This window comes from Mycetomoellerius zeteki, unplaced genomic scaffold (assembly GCF_001594055.1).
Source record: "Mycetomoellerius zeteki isolate Tzet28-1 unplaced genomic scaffold, Tzet1.0 scaffold20, whole genome shotgun sequence".
In the NCBI taxonomy this organism is placed as follows: Eukaryota; Metazoa; Arthropoda; class Insecta; order Hymenoptera; family Formicidae; genus Mycetomoellerius; species Mycetomoellerius zeteki.
Genome location: NW_017256957.1, coordinates 629,358 through 649,720, shown reverse-complemented (window position 1 = coordinate 649,720; position 20,363 = coordinate 629,358). Strand labels below are relative to the sequence as shown.

The following is a 20,363-nucleotide window of genomic DNA, read 5'->3' as shown; positions in this document are numbered from 1 at the left end:
ACTATTTTTTTTTTTTAGTTAATACAATATATACTTTATGTATGTATCGTAACAACCGATATCTCTCGCCAATCAGCACTCACACACTCGCGCTCATCGTTTTTCGCTCACACACGCACATTCTCACGCCTCTCGCTCTCGTTCCCTTCGCATGCGCGCGTTCGCGATTTTTTTTTCTCTCGATCTATATAATATAATCTTATAACGACACGCGTATGTGTATACACTTCTGTTTCTCCGAGACGTATATCGTGTGCACGTGTATACACATACGCATCCACACTATATATATATGTATATATTTATATTTTATATTTATATATATATTTCTTCTGTATATATATTTATGTTGCTTTTTATGTATACTTTATATATAACAATGTTTTTTTAATGTTTATTTAAGGCCCAATACGTTCATTATGAAGGAAATAATCTGCAACAGAAAGGAGACGAATATACGGTTAAATAACGCTTGTACCTGGTTTGCTCCCTGTCGTAAGCACCGTATGAATCTATGAATATAGAACTATTCAGTCGATTGTGTATAATGTTCCTGACGTCGTCATCATCGTTAGTCGTCATCGTCGTCGTCGTCGAAGAATGCGTGTGTTATAATCGCAGTTCACCGAACGCTAGTAGATGATCTACGCGTGATCGGACAAAGTGTTAATAACTCAAGTCAGCCTTGTAATTTAAGATTTTTCTCACATTTTCTCTGAAGAAAACTCGAGACAAAAACAAACATTCAAATAGTTTACATCTATTCCACTAATATATATATATATATATATATTCAATTTTGAACTTCTTACATTATAATATGTAGTAAGAATTAAAAAATGCGTGATAAATGAAGTATGTCGCTGATTCCATGATTATAAAAAAAAAATAAATAAAACAATTAAAATTCGGATTGTAGCAAATGCTATTCATTTCACTAACTACTTATTTATTATACATTAACGAACTATACTTATTATTTATTATGCACTTCTTTCAACCGTGAAAGACAATAATATCATATTTAATGCCAAAACTTAAAAATTCATTGTAAACGTTTATATAAATGCGTATTTCTTTTAACGACAATAAAGACAGCCGCATATATTTGTTTTATTTTTAATCACCTAAAATCTACATACTTCGAAAGAAGTACGTACGCTCTAATTTTGTTATTATCTCATATCTCGAAAAAATCATCTCTCGCGCAATATATTTTCTAATTTTCCTCATTATATTAAATAGAGAAATTTTCTAATTTAAAAATTAGATTACAAAGTTCTTCTATTTGCAATAAATTCTCAAAGTATCTGTCAACGATTAGCGAGGCCATGTACCAGCGTTCCAATCTCGATGTGTTTTTCTTCTTCACGTGATTCTTCGCGTATTACTTTCCTAGATTTACCTTAAGCGTGTTTAGCTTGACGTTTCCTAGGAAGAATCATCCGAGTGAGGCAACCAATTGGGTTGTCTTTCAAGAGAGGCATCATTCGATACTTTTATCTAAGACGGTCCATCGTGACATACATTTAAAAGCCTACCGGACATTCAGTTTGATTAAGACTAATTTGTACGATAATATCATTTTCTATGATTGGCATAACGAATAAAGTAATTTAACATAATTTTATTATGCAAGCGAAAAATACAAAACGTCCCAAAAAGATATCACAATTATAAAGAGAGATAAGAATTGTTTTTAATTACATTTTTCTTAAAATATTCTAAATTAAATGCAAACTATATTTTGTTCATTTATAAATTTTATAAAAATTAATTTTAATAACAGAAAATGAACTTGACATTAACTATAAATTAAGAGTCGTAATTAAGTTTTGCAGATAAATACAGGAAAAACTTTAATGTGATAAGATAAAAAAAATCTTGTTCTTTGTTACTTCTTTGGAACATCCTGTAGCTTGAAATCTAATCATTAATCATGAAACGTCCACACTTTCATCGACATTAAAACAAACTTATCCTGCATACCTCTTATAGTTATGCATGCTTACGAATTATCCACAATTTTCGAATTCGAACACATTAATACTTCATCATTATAAACAACAAACATCTTAAAATACAAATAGACGCAGGTTTAACATAGTAATTAAATTGAGGCAAAATCTAACATTTATTAACGAATAAATTAGTGTATATTACGGTTAATAGGATGTTATCCGGTAGGCTGATCGGTTGAAATTCGAGCCACCTGGTTTAGAGCAATCGCGGATGAAAGGGATTGTGAAGAATGAATCAGATTTAGATTAAAAATTTATATTTCCGAGAAAGTATGACAAATAATATTTTTTAACATTTAAAAGAGATTGATGCAATAGATTTATATAAAATTAATAAATAATTAATTGTGTTTGTAAACAATTCTTCTATTAAATTCTGATTCAACTACAATCATATTCATCCGTTATCATACTTTAATTTCTCATTCAGGACGTCCAATATTATTTAAGATCTAACATTTGTAAAAGATATTTGATTTGAAGAAAACTGTTATACTATAAAATGTGAAAATTAACTAGCTGATAAATCATTTTTATCGCTTTTTCAATCAAAGACTTAAGGACGTTTCAGAAGGAGAAACAGAATCAATCTGCTTTCAAATCAGATTGTTGGTAACCGTATAAGCATATTTACAAATTATTATTTTCTAATTCATCAGTTAAACCCTTTTAACGGCAGTATTGAGTTCATCTCATTTATGTTCATTACGCCGTAAACAGTAATTAAGTTATTTGAATTATGGTTAAACTATAATAGACTATAAATTATAATCACTTGTATTGTACAAATAACATTTATAATTGATCAAGTTTTAACATTTTTCACAATATATAAGTTCACAAATACAATAAACTTAACCGAGAATTTTTTATATCTTTTACACAAATACAATAAAATATTAAACAAATATAATTTACCGCGATTAAAGGGTTAAACCATGCATATTACGTATTGTTAATTATGTCATATCCATTTGACGAGTTAAAATATTATTAAAAAATTCATACAATCGGGAGTTCATTTACGTTTGTTCTAAAGATTCTTTTTCTCTTCTTTGTAATTTAAACAATAAGAAAAATTATATACAATATAACGATGTAAGGCTCCCGAATATTCAACATATTGATACTCGGACAAGCGATTATGTAAAAAAAACGATATCAAGCAACTTTTATATATGCAATGAAAACGTATATTGATAGCTTAAAATTTAACCTTTTTGGTTGTGTATGTATGACAATGTATTAAGAATAAATATTTTACGTATTACATATCAATTTGAAAAAAATTAGAAATGCTAATTTTTATAAAAAGAAACATTTAGATTCTTTTGTACTATTTATGCCTTATATATAATATTAACTCGTAATAAATTAAAAAGATTTTAACAAATCATAGTATTAATGTGTGTGTAAAACGTATTTTTATTTATTTTGTATCCCTTAATCTGCAGCATAGTTTTACATAATTAAATAAATATAACATAAAATAGATACAGAAAATATAAACAATTCCTCTATATCGTGCATCTTTTTGTTGATCTTCTTGAAATGACATTTAGATTTTATTTATCTTCTTCATATCATAATTTAGTTATATCATAATTTCTCAAGTACAAGCCCGCTTGTATTTTAATACAATTTTATTCAAACTTTGAAAAAAATTTTGAAAAAAATAAAAGACGTATATGTATTATTCTTTTCAATATCACGCAAACTAAAAAATTATTTGCTTAAAGTTCGGCTATCTCGAGGCGTTATATTAATTATGTGACGACAGATTATTTGTTACGTACAGTTTTATTTTTTAGTTTACCCTTAAAAGCATAATAATTTCGTAATCCTGTAAAATATACGGCAAACTGAGACATGTGTCCGATCTATCATAAAGAAGTGTAAAATAATTTCTGAAATAAGCAGCGATTTTTGTCAGCTAAGAAATGTGTTACTTCAGGAATTATGTATTAATTTAGAAATTATTTTACACTTCTACGTGACATATCGGACAAATGTCAGTTTATCCCACATTTTACAGATTTCAGGATTACGAAATCGTTTTGTTTTTAAGAGACTACTAAGAAATAGAGCTGTATGGGTACATAACAATTAATTTAATGTTATACAACTAATATGACGTCACGAGGAGTCAAGCTTTAAAAGCAACAAAAAAATTATGCAATATCACCGATCATTAAAAGTAATTTCATTTCATATTTGAAACATCTATAATGTATAAAAGAACCCAGTAAAAAATTTTTCATGCATGAATATGATATATATATATATTCATGCATGAATATATATATATACACATATATTCTTTATATACAACATGAAAAATTTGTTATCGGGAATACATTCGTAAATCTCCATTAAGATTGTAAAACATTTTTATAGTTTTATATATTTAAAAAATCTTCATAACAGTAATTGATAACTATCAATATCAATTTTACATTTCTAATCATTAGTTTTAAAATTATTAAAATTTTTATTTTGTGCGTTAAATTTATCACTTTTATCGAACGAAACAGCGTGAAATAATTTTAAATTATTTCAAATAAATTTATAATTTAACCATTCTAAAAACTATAGTTTGCATTTTCTTATTTTATATACTGATATTTAAATGCTATTTATTTATTTAATATAAGAATCGCGTTCATTGTAATCATGAATTGAGAACTGTAAAACCACATTTAATGCTAGATATAAGATATGATTACGCGACTTCACCTTAAATCGCGGAATCCGGATAAGCATTCTGACATCGTTCCTCACTTCTCCGAGTACCTTAATAAATCGTCTTAAAAATAGTCGTCTTAAAAGAGTTAAAAGCACGAATCTCCGGTCCGCAGACTCGTGAAGCTAATGTAATGTAAACGATTGCCATAATTCGCATTGCTTCTGTCCCTTTGTTCTCAATAAAAGCAATAACCTTTTTTTTTCAATCATTTCGCGACGAGACGGACCGTCGACACGATCGATCGATCTGTTGACACTCATGTTACCTCGTCTTTCGTCATCGAGATCGTTCTCATCCGAGCCGGCTCGCGGATTCTTCCTAGGAAGCGTCGCCACTTCCAGTTCCCCGGGCCATGAGATCGTCGAGTATCTCTCTTCCGGGACGGTCGGACTCACCTTGACCGAGCAAGGTCCGAGACGCTATTCGCGCTCCTTTCTGCTCGGCAGCGCCGGGACGACGTTCCGCGCCGTGTCGCTCGTTCAGCTATCGACGCTGAAGAGCTCCTTGTGGAGAGCCGGGAACTCGAGGTGCGGTTGCGACCGTTTGAACTTCGCCAGCGCGTCCATGTGCAGCAGTGAGATCTCCCGTAGCTGCGGTATTTTCGCGAGAATTGCGTCGCATACGGTCACATCGCCCTTAATCGGCGTCACATGGTTCCGATCTAGTTCTGACCTCAACGCTCTTATCACCGCCTGCGACAGCCTATTGATGTCTCCCAGGCACTTCAGTCCCGGTCGATCTGCGTAAGGTATCATAAGTCAGTCAACTACTGCGTGCTTGAATAATAGCGAAGGTAAAAATATGAAATTTCTTTTCTTTTGTTAATCTCTTTTAATCCATAGAACTCGATTTTACAGATATTTCATCGGAAAAAAATGCTATAAGTCAGATATTATAAATTGCCTGAGAGTAAACACAGAATTTTCTTTCAGTCTTGATATAACGAATAATAAATTAATAACTACTGAGTAAAGTGTAAAGGAATAATAAATGTTGATAAAATAAAGTATATATGTATAATGAAATATATATATTTCATACGTAATGCATCCTATTTACTCGTTAAAGATAAACTAACAATAATATTACGTCAATATTATAATTTCTCACTCAACTATGTAAATGTAATAAAATACCCCTGGTGAAAATTTTTCTTAGAATTTTTATACACAAATTAGAATTCTTTTCAGAAATATACTCAATCTATATTTTTTCTCAGAATTTTTCATATATGCGAATTGTAAAATATTCTAAGATTTGTATTAAAAATTTGAGAAATTTTCTAAAAAGTTATAAAATTCTAAAATATTCTAAAAAATTCTGAAATTTACATAAAAATTCTGAAAAATCATATGAAAATTTTTTCAAAATCTTTATGTAAATTTCAGAATTTTTTAGAATATCTCTGCATAATTTTATAACTTTTTGACTTTTTAGAAAATTTCTCAGATCTTTTTTATACAAATCTTAGAATATTTCAGAATTTACATATATTAAAAATTCTGAGAAAAAATAAAGATATTTTGAGTATTTTTTTTAATGTATTCCAATTATTATTTGTCATTACTTTGTCATTAAAATGATGTTTTTGACGATATTTTGACATCATGCGGCAGCTTGTTTCTTGGAATATGTTACCGTTAGTTTATGTTCAGCGGGTGCTGAGGTATATTTAAGCGCGTGCATTAAAACATCGAAATTTTAAACTTATGATGATAATGATATGTATGTAGATTTTTTTTCATTACAATTTCAATAAATTTTATCTAACAGATTTGTGAAACACTGTATGTTTGTGCTACTCACCAGGGCTAAGTAGAACAGCCGCGCTATAGAGCGCCAACTCGGTTTCAGTGAGTTTCAGTTCGGCGATGCTTCTGGCCAGCTCGAATACGCAGGAAACAAGCTTCATTTCCGCCGTATCCGTCGTATAAAACGCCTCCTGCGGTAGCAAGGTGTCGCCGTATAGGACGCAGTTTTGCTGGAGATCGAGGTACCTGCTCATTCGTAGCACAGCCAACTCGAAGGAACCTATTACATTTCAACAGGATATTAGCATAGATATTTCAACTGCATTATTCATTTTTTTTTTACTTATCTAAATCCTTTAAAAAACTGACGGACATTGTCTTCATTATTCTAGTGTAACAAGAGATGGTTACATATGGTAACTATATCTATTAATTTATTAAGCGATCAGTCATATTGTACTGTTAAGTCATAATGTCACAATTTGAATTATTTCTAATCATTCCTATAGGTCGTCACTGCTCCTACTCAACATGTCGTTAATTAAAAAAATAAAGTTGAATAATTTAACTTGAAAAAGTGTACTTAACTAAAATTTAACTAAAAAAATTTGAGTTTATTATTTACTAACAAAAAGTATACATATAATTTATTATTTACTAATAAAAAGTTAATATAGATGTTGTCCATAAAATAATCAAAGAAATGGATTGATTTACATTTTGACATACATGAAAATTAAAAATAACAAAATTTTATTTTTTGGACTCAAGAGATTAGGTTGCCATTGCTCCTTAAATATTTAACAGTGTGAAAAAGCTTTTCTCTCTTGAAAAATTTTTCACAACATTCTTTTATTTAAAAAAAAAAAAGATAGATAGAAAACATCTTTTATTTAACAGACCATTCTATTAATGTTTATTATATTTTTTTAAGATGCAATTTCATGCAGCGAAAGAAAGCTGGCTTTTTACCCTCACTCCACCAAAATCAAAGCAGCGTTCGAAAGCTGTTCGCTCTTCTCCTACTTCTTTTTCATGGAGCGTATCTTCGCTGGCTTTAAGTTAACGAATACACTCATTTATTTTCGCTAGCTTTTAATTCATTTTAATAAAAATGGATTACGAAAATGAGAATACATCGAGTGTGTAAAAGAATATACCCGTATAGTAGCGCTATAGCTGCAGCAAAGATTTGGAGGCGACGTATAGCCGTTGCAATTGCTAATATACAATTACTAAAAAAGAAAAAGTAGGATAACAACTATTTCCAAAAATCGCAGCGAACATGGCTTTTTCTTTGCTTCGCTCCCAAAATTAATCTTGGAAGACATACGATTCCATAAACATGACACGACATGTCATGTATTTCAACGATGTTCGCTATTAGTTGAACAATATCGAACTTTGAGCGTAACTTCGCAAGTGGGGGTAAAAAGCCAGCTTTTCTTCGCTGCATGAAATTGCACCTTTATATATTAAATTTTCAAAAAAATGCAAAAAACAAATTTTTTATTCTTTCTATTTCAATGAGAGGCTAATCTCTTAATGTTTAAAGAAAACTGCAGTAACAAACCTTCTAAAATTAAAAAATTTTTCCAATAATAAAATAGATAAAAGATTAGATTTGTCCAATAAGTAATTAGAAAAAAGAATAAAATTATTAGTGACCGCGTGAAGTATGTATGTATAATGCAGTTGCTTACCTGTTCCACTTAAGAATTAAAAATAGAATAATTAATCTTGAGATTAAATTCTTAAAATTTGTGATCAAATCACGCGCAAGAGCACGCAAAAGAGAGCACGCAATATAGTTTTATCGCTGATAAACGAAAAATGGTGCTTATGTCGATGCAATTACATACCGGCCTTTAATAAAACAATCTGGTCGTCCTGCGAGAGCTTCATGAATCCAGGGACCATTTTGGCAAATTCGATGATCTGCTGGATAACGGTGGTCAACTTTTGGGCGCACTCCAACCAGAGCTGCTCATGTGCCATGTTCTTGTAGTAGATCATTCTGGTGATGTCGGTGGGTTTCCGGAAGGATTCCTGGATTTGTTCCGTCGACACCAGGCATGTTCTTGCGTGCGCGTCCGCTATCGTTTTCGAGAGAAGCTCGCTGATTTGTGCCGGATCTGCGAAAGTCCGGCGAATTTTCCGCTCGTAAAGTTCGTTTCATGATATACAAGTTTAAAAAATAATAGCGAAATAAAAAAGATAAGAGAGCTTATCCGACAAGCCAAAAAAATTTTTAACCGATCTCAAGTACGGCAAATGTGCAATTGTACGATTCATATTAATCTTTCATTATAATAATTATCTTTATAAAATTATCTCATATATAAATAGTTTTTTTAATTATTAAAGAATTATATTATTATATTTATCATATAGAAATTTTTTTTTATTAAAATATTTGATAATAGAGATACAATAATGGAAATGATTTGAACAGAATGATTTATTAGGTGGATTGTTATGTTGCAAAGAGACAGATAGTTCATGCAGAAGATGTGTTTATGTGCATTCGAATGTTATGCATATACTAGATATTGATTAATAATTAAAATTAGAAATAACATAAGTACATTTATACATACATACAAATATGCATATACAGGATGTCCCCTAATTATAATACAGCGCTCATATGTAGATAGAGCGGACTAAACTGAATTGAAAAGTCCTGTACCGTTTTGCTATTTTTGCAACAGTTAACGAGTTATTAATTTCTAAAAATTGTCGAATAAGCAGGTAAAATCGACGTATATATTTTTCAGATTTCTTTATGAAATATCTTAAACATGTTTCTTAAAGAACTCTTAAAGAGATAACTTAAAGTTGTCTTATGCGCCGATTTTAAATATTCTGCTCATTAGATAACTTAAAAAAAATTGTCAAAATTGCAAAATTAGAGGACACCCTGTGTATGTGTATTATGTATATCTATATACATACATACATATATATATAGGTGTGTAATAAGGTACTTAAGGCAAAACCTTGTATAATTAACGCAAGAAATATATTTTGTTTTTAAAGATATGTATATTTACTTATATACATATATTTTTTTATAATGGACTAAAAAATCATCTTCAAACAAGAAATACAGACAAAAAATAAACGTAAAAAGGATTAAATAAATTTTATATATTGTACATTCGCGTGGAATATAAAATTACTAAAAGTAGAAATGTTTAGAATTCCGTGAAAAAGAGTTTCTAAACTATTTATGTATAACATCGTACAGAGAAGATTAAAAATAAATTGGCATGCGAAGATTAATAAATGCTAGATTCTACAATTTTTTAGGAAATGCAATTGTGAAAAAGATAAAGCCTGGAGAAATAAAATATTTTACATAATAATTAAATATAAAGTAAATTAACCATCTAAAATAACATGCATAATGCAAACATTCAACTTTCGAGATGAAATTTTAGAGGACCAAACATTTTACCAACATTTGTAATTAAATACACTAAAACGTTTATAATAATTTTATCGCGTCAGCGAGTACATAACGTCATATCTTGTAACATAAAAGAACAAGTAATTTCCATTTTTTAATAACTCTTTATGAATTTTTCATGAGGCTGGACTAGTTTTCACGTTGATTAATGAATTTCGTTGGCAAATCGCCTCAAGATTTCATATTATAACATAATAGTTTTACCTCATCATTATCTTAAATTATTTTAAGATTTGGTATAATCTTTTTAATCATTATAATTTATTTATTTTAAAAGAAAAAATATATGTGTATATATTCATGTGAATCCAGTACTAAAATTTTATAAAATGTAAATTTTCTAAAGTGTAAAAGCAAAGACGTAAAATAAAAATATTACCAAAAATATAAAAATTTCATAGGTTGTTCTATTATTATGTTTGAATATCTGTATAAAATTTGAGCACAATTTTTATTTTGGTTTAAATTATTTAATTTAATTTTTTGTTAATCTTGATTGTTATACATGTAAAATTGTGTTTTATTTACAAATTTAATGAGGAAGCAGCATTAAAAATTAAATCAAATTTTAAACATATATTTATCAAGCAATAATAAATATTTATAGTTCCTCTTATTTGTTTAAAAGTTATTGCATACATTAACTGCAAAAAAATATGATCACTTTAGTGCATAAAACCATTATAAGTCAAACTATTTGTATCGTTTTTTTGTAGTTGGTTTCATGGCATATTCACGGACTAATATTATCCACATTTTAAAAAATAATATTGGTTTATACTTTTGCCAAATATAGCAACAAAACATTCATAAACAGTTTGATTAACATAAATTTAACTTTCTTAATTAAATTTCATCGCGATGTATTTCCCTACAAACTTTTGTTGGTCCTCTGGAACTATTCCGCATAGGATCAAGCGAGTGAGCCAAGGGATGAGGGCATGCAAAGGGACACAAACGTAACCTCACATCTCATCGCATGGGACATACTGGGCAGACTCGGCACTTCGTCATCTTCAGATGGATTGCTGACCCTCTGCTGTTGTCCGCTAAGGAAGGTCGTCGAGTCAACCATCGTGTACGAGCCATGGCCCAGGCCGGCGAGCTCGACGGTGGTCTCCTGTTTCACGGCGACGATTCCGCCGCCGCTCAGGGAGCCGCTTCCACCGCCACCGCCTCCGCTCCCGGCAGTCCCGCCGGCGGCCGCGGCAGAACCACCACCACCGCTACTATTACCATTACCGGTACCAGTACCGCCACCACCATTACCACCACCACCACTACCGCCGCCACCGCCTCCTCCTCCGCCACCCCCTGCGCCGTTCCCGGTCGTCGAGGCGGACAGAGACTTTCCTGATGTGCCGAAAAGTCAAAGTTCACGAGGGCTTGAATTGGTCTCGAGGGTTGAATCGCGAATAGGTCTAAATATTTCAGTTCTGTGAATGAGTTCTATCTCAGGGCTTATCTTACTATGGCCTATATATAGACAAATTAGAATGTGTGCACGTGTGTATACGTTGGGTATATATACTTCTTGTTTCCCTTTCCAAAATATAGCGTAAAAAAATGTCTTTTTTCTTTTTACTCAAATATGTAAAATATGGAGAACACATACAAGTATATAATATATATACTTTTTCAAAGATATCCTCCCTTATAAAAATATAATACTAGTAAAATATAATGTACTAGTCAATTAATCACTTAGTTTGAGTATTTTAAGTATTCTTAAAAGTACTTTTTTAATACTTTTTAAAAATAAACAATTAATTGATCAGTATTAGTATTACATATTTCTATAACATCTATGTTTAAGATCTTTCAATGAGAGAAAAGATTATCGTGTTCTTAAGAGAAAAATGTGTCAAATTTAAAATAAGACTTTTTTTTTAAACATCGTGATAGTCTCCTCAAAATTTCTCCTTAAAAGTAATTCTTTTTTCTGAAAATGTGTGTGTGTGTTTTGCTCAACCGTGAATAATAAACATCGTTAACCGATTATACGATGCATCATTGATCTACTTCGCTCCTACACAAAGTTTCATTACTATGTATTGAATCGAAGTCAGTCTTGATCAATCTTAGTGAAACTATACATTGCAAGCTTCGTTGATTAAATGTAAGTCGACTCGAAACGAACGTAATCAATTTTGCGGCTGAAAATACGAAGCGTAATTCCTAGCACATAAGTACTGAACGAGTACGTTAATAAATTATATATCTAGCATAAATAAATTATATATCATAAATAAATATGTAATAAGATAGTATAAGAAAATCTATATAAAATTTAATAAAGTTAATAAAGAAAATATCAATCAAGAAAATAATTAATACAAATTAATTCTAGACATTTTCAGTGTAATATGTATGTTTGTTTCAAATTATATTTATAATTTTTCATAATATAACTTCTTATACGGTGATCAAGTATTTATAAAGAATTGATACATTTTTGTTATATAAATCATAGTATTTTTTATAGTCAAATAATATAAAAAAATCTTCGTGCAAATTATAATGGTCTGTACGAATACGAATAAATTAGAAAGATTGCTTTGATATAATATTTTTTTAAACTAATGGAAACATTATAACATAAAAGTGAATAATATTAAAAGATATATTTCAAAAATAATATTTTTTACGATTAATAATTATAAGATTAAGTTTAGGTAAAAAACGTATATATATATATATATTATGTATAAATGTAAATTATAACAATAATTACGAAGAAAATATTTGTGCCGATATTACAGAAATGATTATCGCGCAATAGAACACGAAGAATATTTGTAGTTTTGCCTGAGAAATCATTATCGATGACAAGGATGTGGGATGGAAGGAACTCTAGTGACATTAAAGACGCGAACGCAATTAACTCTGGGTTAATGACAGTGCTCCGGAAAGCATTTAGCGTGCCGGTTACGAAGCGAGAACTTAACAGTTGCGCTTAGAAGATTACAATTCTAATTTAGTGGGTACTTATTAAAATGATCTCTTATGTAATGCATTCGTACTAATTTTATCTTTTGCATAATCCGATTTTATTGCATCGAGATAAATCTATGTTAATGGAAACATTTATGTAGAAAAATATAAAAAAATTATGTTAAAATTTTACAAAAATTGTCGTTGTTAATTTTATTATTTTATTATAATTTTTATCATTTTATGTCAAATAAAATTTTTATGTCTATCTGAAATAAATTAAAAAATGGAAAAGATTATATATGTCAAGAAAAAGAGAATAACTATATTTACACATATTACTTTATATTTACACATATAAACCTAATTTTTAATGAGACTTGTGGATTAAAAATTTATAATTTATGTAAACGTGATATTTTGTTACTAAAAAGATTTGTTCGCACAATGCAAAAGATTGAATTATGTAGCGCATTTTACAACTATTGTCGCTTATTTCTCTCTCTCTTTCTCTCTCTCTCTCTCTCTCTCTCTCTCTCTCTCTTTAGTTTTTTGAATAACTCAGAACATTTTTTCTTAATGGAAATTTGATTGGACGTTTGTTTTCTCATAACTTTTTACAACTTTCCTCATTAAATATCTTAGTAACTAAGCCCCAATTTAAGATCTTTTCAAAGTAAAGTTTAGTTGAAATTAAGTTAAAAGAACAAATTATCGTTATTATATATTAAATAAAATATAATTTGATAAAATTTTTTAATCTCGAATATGTATCTGTATTTATTTCGCTATTTATTTGTAGTTGAAAAAATGACGATAATTTTCAAGAACTATTTACAAACCTATTTCATGCTATATTGCTTTCTCGATCTCATATCATCTCTTGACGATAAAGATAAACTAATTTTAAATTTATTATGGGGTTCTTTCTCTCTCTAACATTTTCTCTCTGCTTTCTATGTTACAACTAATTACATGTCTCAGCAATCAATCAATCAACAATATATTATGATATGATCTCGTGCTTACGCATCGCGCCAGGATTAACGGGTCCATGTGTACCAGGAATTGCGAATGAAGCACTACTTACCAGTAGTGACCACACTGGGAAGTACTCCGGTTGCAGTGACGGCCGAGGGTGTGTCGGGCGCGACGGTATCTGCGACCTGCGTCTGCGTCGGTCTGGGGTCGTAGGTCGTCGTGCTGTCGACATAGTCGGCGCTAAGCTCATAATTCGTCATCGCCTGGTGATTGTAATTCGTGTAACCGCCAGTGCCGGGACCTGACGATGTGTATTCGCTACCACCGTACGTGTACCTGTCGAGGACAAATGATAGGTCCGCGTGAGTCGCGTCCATTCACGAAAAGGTCAAGTTAATCGGAAAGAAGTAAGATAAATGTGTTTTTCACAATGCTTACGTTTGACTTCACATTGCGACAAATGATATCTGATTACATTAAGCTAACGTGCTTTTGCAGTTACAGATTTCCTGCGTAGAATATTATACAAATAAATTTTATTTAATAAAACACAGGAGCGTATTCTCAAAGAAGTATACAGTGGATGTAATCAAATTATTAGAACCATCAATATAAACTAACGATTTTACGTTTAATTACTGTAATTAATTTTTAAATAAAAGTATAACAACATTGTGTTATTATTTTTTTATGAAATACTGATATTTACAAATTTTAAATATATACTCTTAGCATCTCACTGTATAGATAATACTACCTCTCATATATACGCCATTTAGTCAATCGAATTGAGAACCATTGAGAATAAATTGATGAAAAAGAAATTTCCAAGGAATCATCAACAAACATCAATTAATTGTGCGTTTGATTAAAGCATATCATAGGAGTGAAGCAATAAAAATAAACTGCTTAAAACGTATAGAAAGCCCAAACGAATTAACACGATAACAAAAGGCGGTGTTACCAAATATTAATTTTATTGTCATTTTTACTTTATGATTCATAATTACGTAAGCTAAGATTATCTTTTTAATGGATTTTAGTGTACAATTGTCAATTTAAAATTATCATGCGTACAAACCTTTTAATACTAATTTTATTTCTATACAAACTAAAAAGAAACCACATTTTTCGATCAACAGCTCTAATAACATGATCATCCACTGTATAAGCAAGCTTAATTGATAATGTTCCTCTATTTCAATATAAACTTCTAGTCACACTTACCCGCCATTATAAGGATGATGTTGATCCGAACTGCTTGGCGTCTGATGCTCGAACACACTGCTGTCTGGCGCCGTCTCTGAGGCTGCCCTCATTTGCGCCCTATGGAATCTGACTTCATCTTCGACCTTTTCCCGTTGTTTTTTCGACATGCGCCCAAATTTAACGGCTTTAAACAAAACCAAGAATTTTATCAAAATTATAAATTTGGAACATTACAAAAATTGAATCAATATTAAAAGTATCATTTGTTTACTTAGATAATGTAATTCGATAATATGTAGTCATGTTTAGATTGAAACATGACTATAGTGAGAAAGTATTATTTTTAAAAAGCGCTCTTTGAAAATTCTTTTATTGCTTCACATTCCTATATATATATGTATATATATATATATATGTATATATATTGAATAGAAACAAGGCAAAATTGTTTGCCCGAACAAAATAGCAATAAAATCGAACTTTCATTTATTTGGCCCTTCACTTCACCTAACTTAATTCATGTTGTGAGAGAGTACCTATACAGTACAAAATATGAATTCCGAATATAAATTTGAGGACTTTAAGAATTTTGTAAAATAATGCTCGATTTAATTCTTTAATGCATTTTGTAGAAACAAGCTCATACCACGCATAAATTTCTTATCACAATCTTGTAAATATCGATTCCATCTTACATTTGTTATACAAAGTTATACGGGCCACATAAAACTTTTATTCTGATTTTTAGCGCAGTTTTCAGATAAGGTAAAGTACCTATATATAATCGAATATTACGCCCTTTTTCGATTATTTCTCTCCCCCTCCTCTTTCTCTTTTTCTTTTCATTTTTACGAACTCATTATCGTCAATTACGGACAATTACAGATCAGGAGCGATCATCGACGTGATGATTCGTTGCAAGGCGATGAAATCTAACGGGTATTCCGCGAATCGATCAAGATCAAGTCGCACGCGACCCTCCTCCCACCGGTCGATCCCTTCCTCGCCACGAAGAAGGCTCGGCGAGGAACGCGGAAGAGCTTCGCCGCGTCCTCCTCGTCTTCTTCGGCGACGCTATCATCGTCTGGTCGCGACGCACCCACCCGATGACGTCACACGCACAAACTATAGCTCGAATAAACGCATGTATTCTGTCCCGAAAGCGTAACACGTTATTCAGAGTATCTATTCACACATATATTTTCGTATATTTTTGACGTCAATTTTTCTCTAATTATGGCCATTTTCATTTTTTTCAGAAGTAATCGAAAATTAGGTGTTTATTATAAATTCAATTTAAAAATCTTAGAATAGATTCTTCTTTAATTAATTACAAAGGAATTTTTAGATGATTTTTTAATAGAATACTTCATTATCGGAATATTTAATTTCCTCCACCGGCAATGTGAAACTTTCAACCTTGGTTCTGAGATGTTGGGGCTCACATCAGACTTGTTTATTGTTCCGGACTGTATACAAAATATTTACATACCTTTATTTATTGATGAAATTAGCGTCAAAAATATAAAAACAAGAAAATTTTTGTTTAATTTGCTGAAAATATTTACGCGGCTTATAATATGTGTCGTTGAATGTGACACGCACGACTCTATGTTAGATGGAAACAAACAACTGTACAGAGGTATACACAACACATTGCCAAGTTTTTTTTAGGATGGGATACCAAACTCTACCATCTATCTATTCTTTTAGAACTGACAATTAAAAAATCAACTGTGCATCAAAAATCCCACATCGCCGATGAAGAGGATTAAATATATAAGGTTATTAAAATAAAAAGTATTAAAAATAATAATACGCTTCTATATATATATATATATATATATATTTAAAAACATTGGTTTATATTGATATAGAAAAATTTCGCCGTGTAAAATGAATTTATATGGCACTATTGTGTCTAGTCATCAGGAACTGTATCGTATTTCATGTATCATCATGTACCCCTTATATATTTTGAGAGCAATTTTAATCTCAATTTTCAAGGCCTAACATTTTTCAATAGTAATTTATAGTAAACTGATACTTTACATTCGCGCGCATTTAGTGTTGAAAAAATACTGCTTTGACGAATTTATTACTATTGTTTGATTTGTATAAGACATTTAGTTTTTGAGTTCGAAATTAAATTTAAAATCGTGGAATACAAAGTTAAAATTTTAATTAACAACGAAAAATTTTTCATATTTTCTTTTGCGAATAGCTTTGACGAATACGAAGATTAAACTTTATATAAATAAAAAAAATACAGGGTAAAATTAATCTTAACAGGCAAATTTTCGAAAACATTCGATTTTTCCAAAAAAAACATTCTAAATAAAAGTTGCATGTTATACCATCACCATTGTATGCCCTCTTTATATCATACTTTTATTTGGAATGTTACTTAGTAAAATTGGATATTTTCGAAATATTTGTCAGTTAAAATAAAATAAATCATTCTATATATATCATTCAAAAATAAAATTTTTTTATTGTATAATCTTTTAATTAGAAAATTTTCGTATTATGAGCTCGTCTTTGGCCGGTTTTTACTATTAAAGTTTATATTATATTTTCAATAATGAATAGGTCATAATTTATTTTGACCTAGAAAATTTTCTTTTAAACCATTTTTTATTGCGCATTTTTTAGCACGTAAAATAAATTAATTCGACAAAATATGTTTCCTATTATCTTATCTGATTAAAAAAAATTATTATATTTTGAATTTAAAAAAACGTTAATCAAAAGCAAAGCAATTAGATTTTTTCCTCACATGTTCTAATTAAAAATATTTTTCGAATACTCTGCGGTAGCAATGTATTCTTGATTTAGTGGCATCCTGTCACTACACGCGTATAGTCACGCGCGTAAGTCTCATGAGGGTGGTCAAGGGCTCATGTGCCAAGAATGGCAATAGGGGGGCGAGGGGTTGATAAGGGGGATAGCGATGTCAGCGACTGACCGAATGGCTATCATGTGGAGGTACGGCGAGGAGAAGAGGGAGGAAGCGGAGGGTGATCGACCGAATGCGGATAAAGTATGGACGAGAGAACGAGACGGAAAGAAAAGGAAGGAGATAGAGACGGAGATGGCAACAGGAAGAGTATGCACTAACCGGTAGCTTACGATGCACTTTCTGGCATTCTGTGTACGCGCGCGCGCATACGCACGCTCACATGTTGAGTAGAAACGATGTATTTGCAGCTTATCGCGCCGGAGAGTAAATAAAGCGATACTGAATCTGAAATACACGCCGAGACGGTTCCCGTTACTGAATCCTACTTTAATCTTTTGGAGTCCGAGTTCTCATTTTGTTAAAAGAAAACTCTGTCACGAAGTGTTTTTCAGCATCGTGATAATTAAAACTGACATAATTTGAATAAATTTCGCATGCATATGAATACAATACGTTAGTGATAATGAAAGCAATAAAACATACATCTAGTAAATATAATATCTTTGAATTAATTCAATTAATTAAATGTAACTAATTAAATCGTATTTAATTAAGCATTTTACTTATACTTATCAAAATATATTTTTCGCATATAAGTGTCATTATTATTTTAAAAATAAATTTTAAATGCGTATATAGTATCTAATATACCTAAGTAAAATTAAAAATTCTAATTTATATTCTTAAATTATTTCAAAATACAAAAATATTTAGTGATAGATTTAATCTCAAGCATTAATTTATTTTAAGCATTGAAAGCATTGAAAATATGTATTATATTATTATAATGAATGACATTTTTACTTGAATTCAATACACATACATTTCTTCGCGTGAGAAATGTTATTAAATTTAATTAATTGTCAACAAATATGCAACTTTTATAGATTTTATATTGAAATTAAGCGTGCAATTTCATTATTGTAATTAGCATTCTTATCGCTAACATATGACTTTTTAATTATACATATAAAAGTTACATTTTTTATCGATTGTAGTCTATTTATTGTATCTTCTATGGCAAATAATTTTAATGAACCAAGCTTGAATGTGAATCGCGCAATGTTATTTGTCCGTAGCCAGATAAAAAACCGCGCTTGATAATTGGCCATCGAAAAGCAGGAAGTTGTGGTTGTGCCCGAATATCGCGGCTGAATATCATCCGATCCATGTGAAATGAAAAGACATTTCACGTTGTTGACTTGACATTGCGCAGTTATTCATTATAAAAGCAAAAAATATAATACATAATTAAGCTAGAGTGATTGGAGCATATAATATAAATTATTAATTATAATGTATCATAATTATATATATATGTTATATTATAACTTATATAAATAAAAAAATCTCTTGGGAAAATTTACTTTAAATGAAGTTAAGGATTTTATAAATAATTAAGAGATTACTTAAAAATTTTTGAGGTAATTTAAAGTGTATAAAAAGTTAGTTTCTAAAGTAATCTAAGAACATAAAGTTCTTTCAATGTTGACTTGAAAATAATCTTAGAAAAATTGAGTTTTATTATTTTCATCGCATCTGGTATTTTTAAAGTGCTCATATAAGTTTGAAAGTAATACTAAGTCGACACAAAGTTCACTCGCGAACAGTACGCGACAGCGCCACTAGATGGATGTGACGGTGCTGCATTTTTTCGTAAGTAAGATTCATACAGGATGGAATAAGAGGCACAGCATTATGAGACTTTTCATTTATGTTCTTATGAAATAATTTTTTGATGGCAAACTACCTTATGAATAAACAGAATTTATCTTGAAATTTAAACAAACTAATCTTACAATTATTATTTTAAAGAAAATCTTTAAAATTGTTGATATTTATTCTTCATGATTTTTAAGTTTTTTAGTTTAGTAAACTTTAAGTTTTAAGATTACTATAAGCAAAAGTTTAAAATTTACTTTTCATATTTTTTAGATTTTCTTTACAGTACAAGTTTTAAGATTTTTTTAAAGTTTTTTAACGTAAATTTTCCCAAGGGATATAACCAAATTTGAAAAATATATAATTTTCAAGTAAAGAGAGAGATATCAACTTTTTAAATAGTATATTAAAAAAATTCAGAAATAAAAAAAATATAAAAAATATATAATTTTTTATGTAAAAATAAATATCGCGCGAAATTAATAATATTTATAATAAATATCTAAATTAAAAATAGACAAATTATTTCAATCATCTTAATTAATAAATTAATTTTTTTAAAGATTTGTTTTAATTTTCCAAAAACAAATATAAGATTTTTAATTATGGAAATATCACTGAA

The 20,363-nt window shown here is 29.9% G+C and overlaps 1 protein-coding gene across 8 annotated transcripts in view; it reads right to left on the bottom strand.

Moving 5' to 3' along the window:
- Nucleotides 1–353: 353 nt before the first annotated feature.
- Hr3 (nuclear hormone receptor 3 ROR-beta) overlaps nt 354–20,363 on the bottom strand; it is a 112,863-nt gene continuing 92,853 nt past the window's right edge. For 5 of the 8 annotated variants that reach the window (XM_018447343.1, XM_018447338.1, XM_018447342.1 and 2 more), the window contains 7 exons: nt 15,136–15,301; nt 14,018–14,244; nt 10,963–11,346; nt 8,381–8,653; nt 6,574–6,798; nt 5,163–5,506; nt 354–433 (listed from right to left, as the gene is read on the bottom strand). In XM_018447343.1, coding sequence (XP_018302845.1) covers nt 5,247–5,506; nt 6,574–6,798; nt 8,381–8,653; nt 10,963–11,346; nt 14,018–14,244; nt 15,136–15,301 — 1,535 coding nt within the window. In that variant the 3' untranslated portion in view covers nt 354–433; nt 5,163–5,246. The remainder of the gene's footprint in view (nt 434–5,162; nt 5,507–6,573; nt 6,799–8,380; nt 8,654–10,962; nt 11,347–14,017; nt 14,245–15,135; nt 15,302–20,363) is intronic. The other 3 variants (XM_018447344.1, XM_018447345.1, XM_018447341.1) reach the window with 2 other exon arrangements.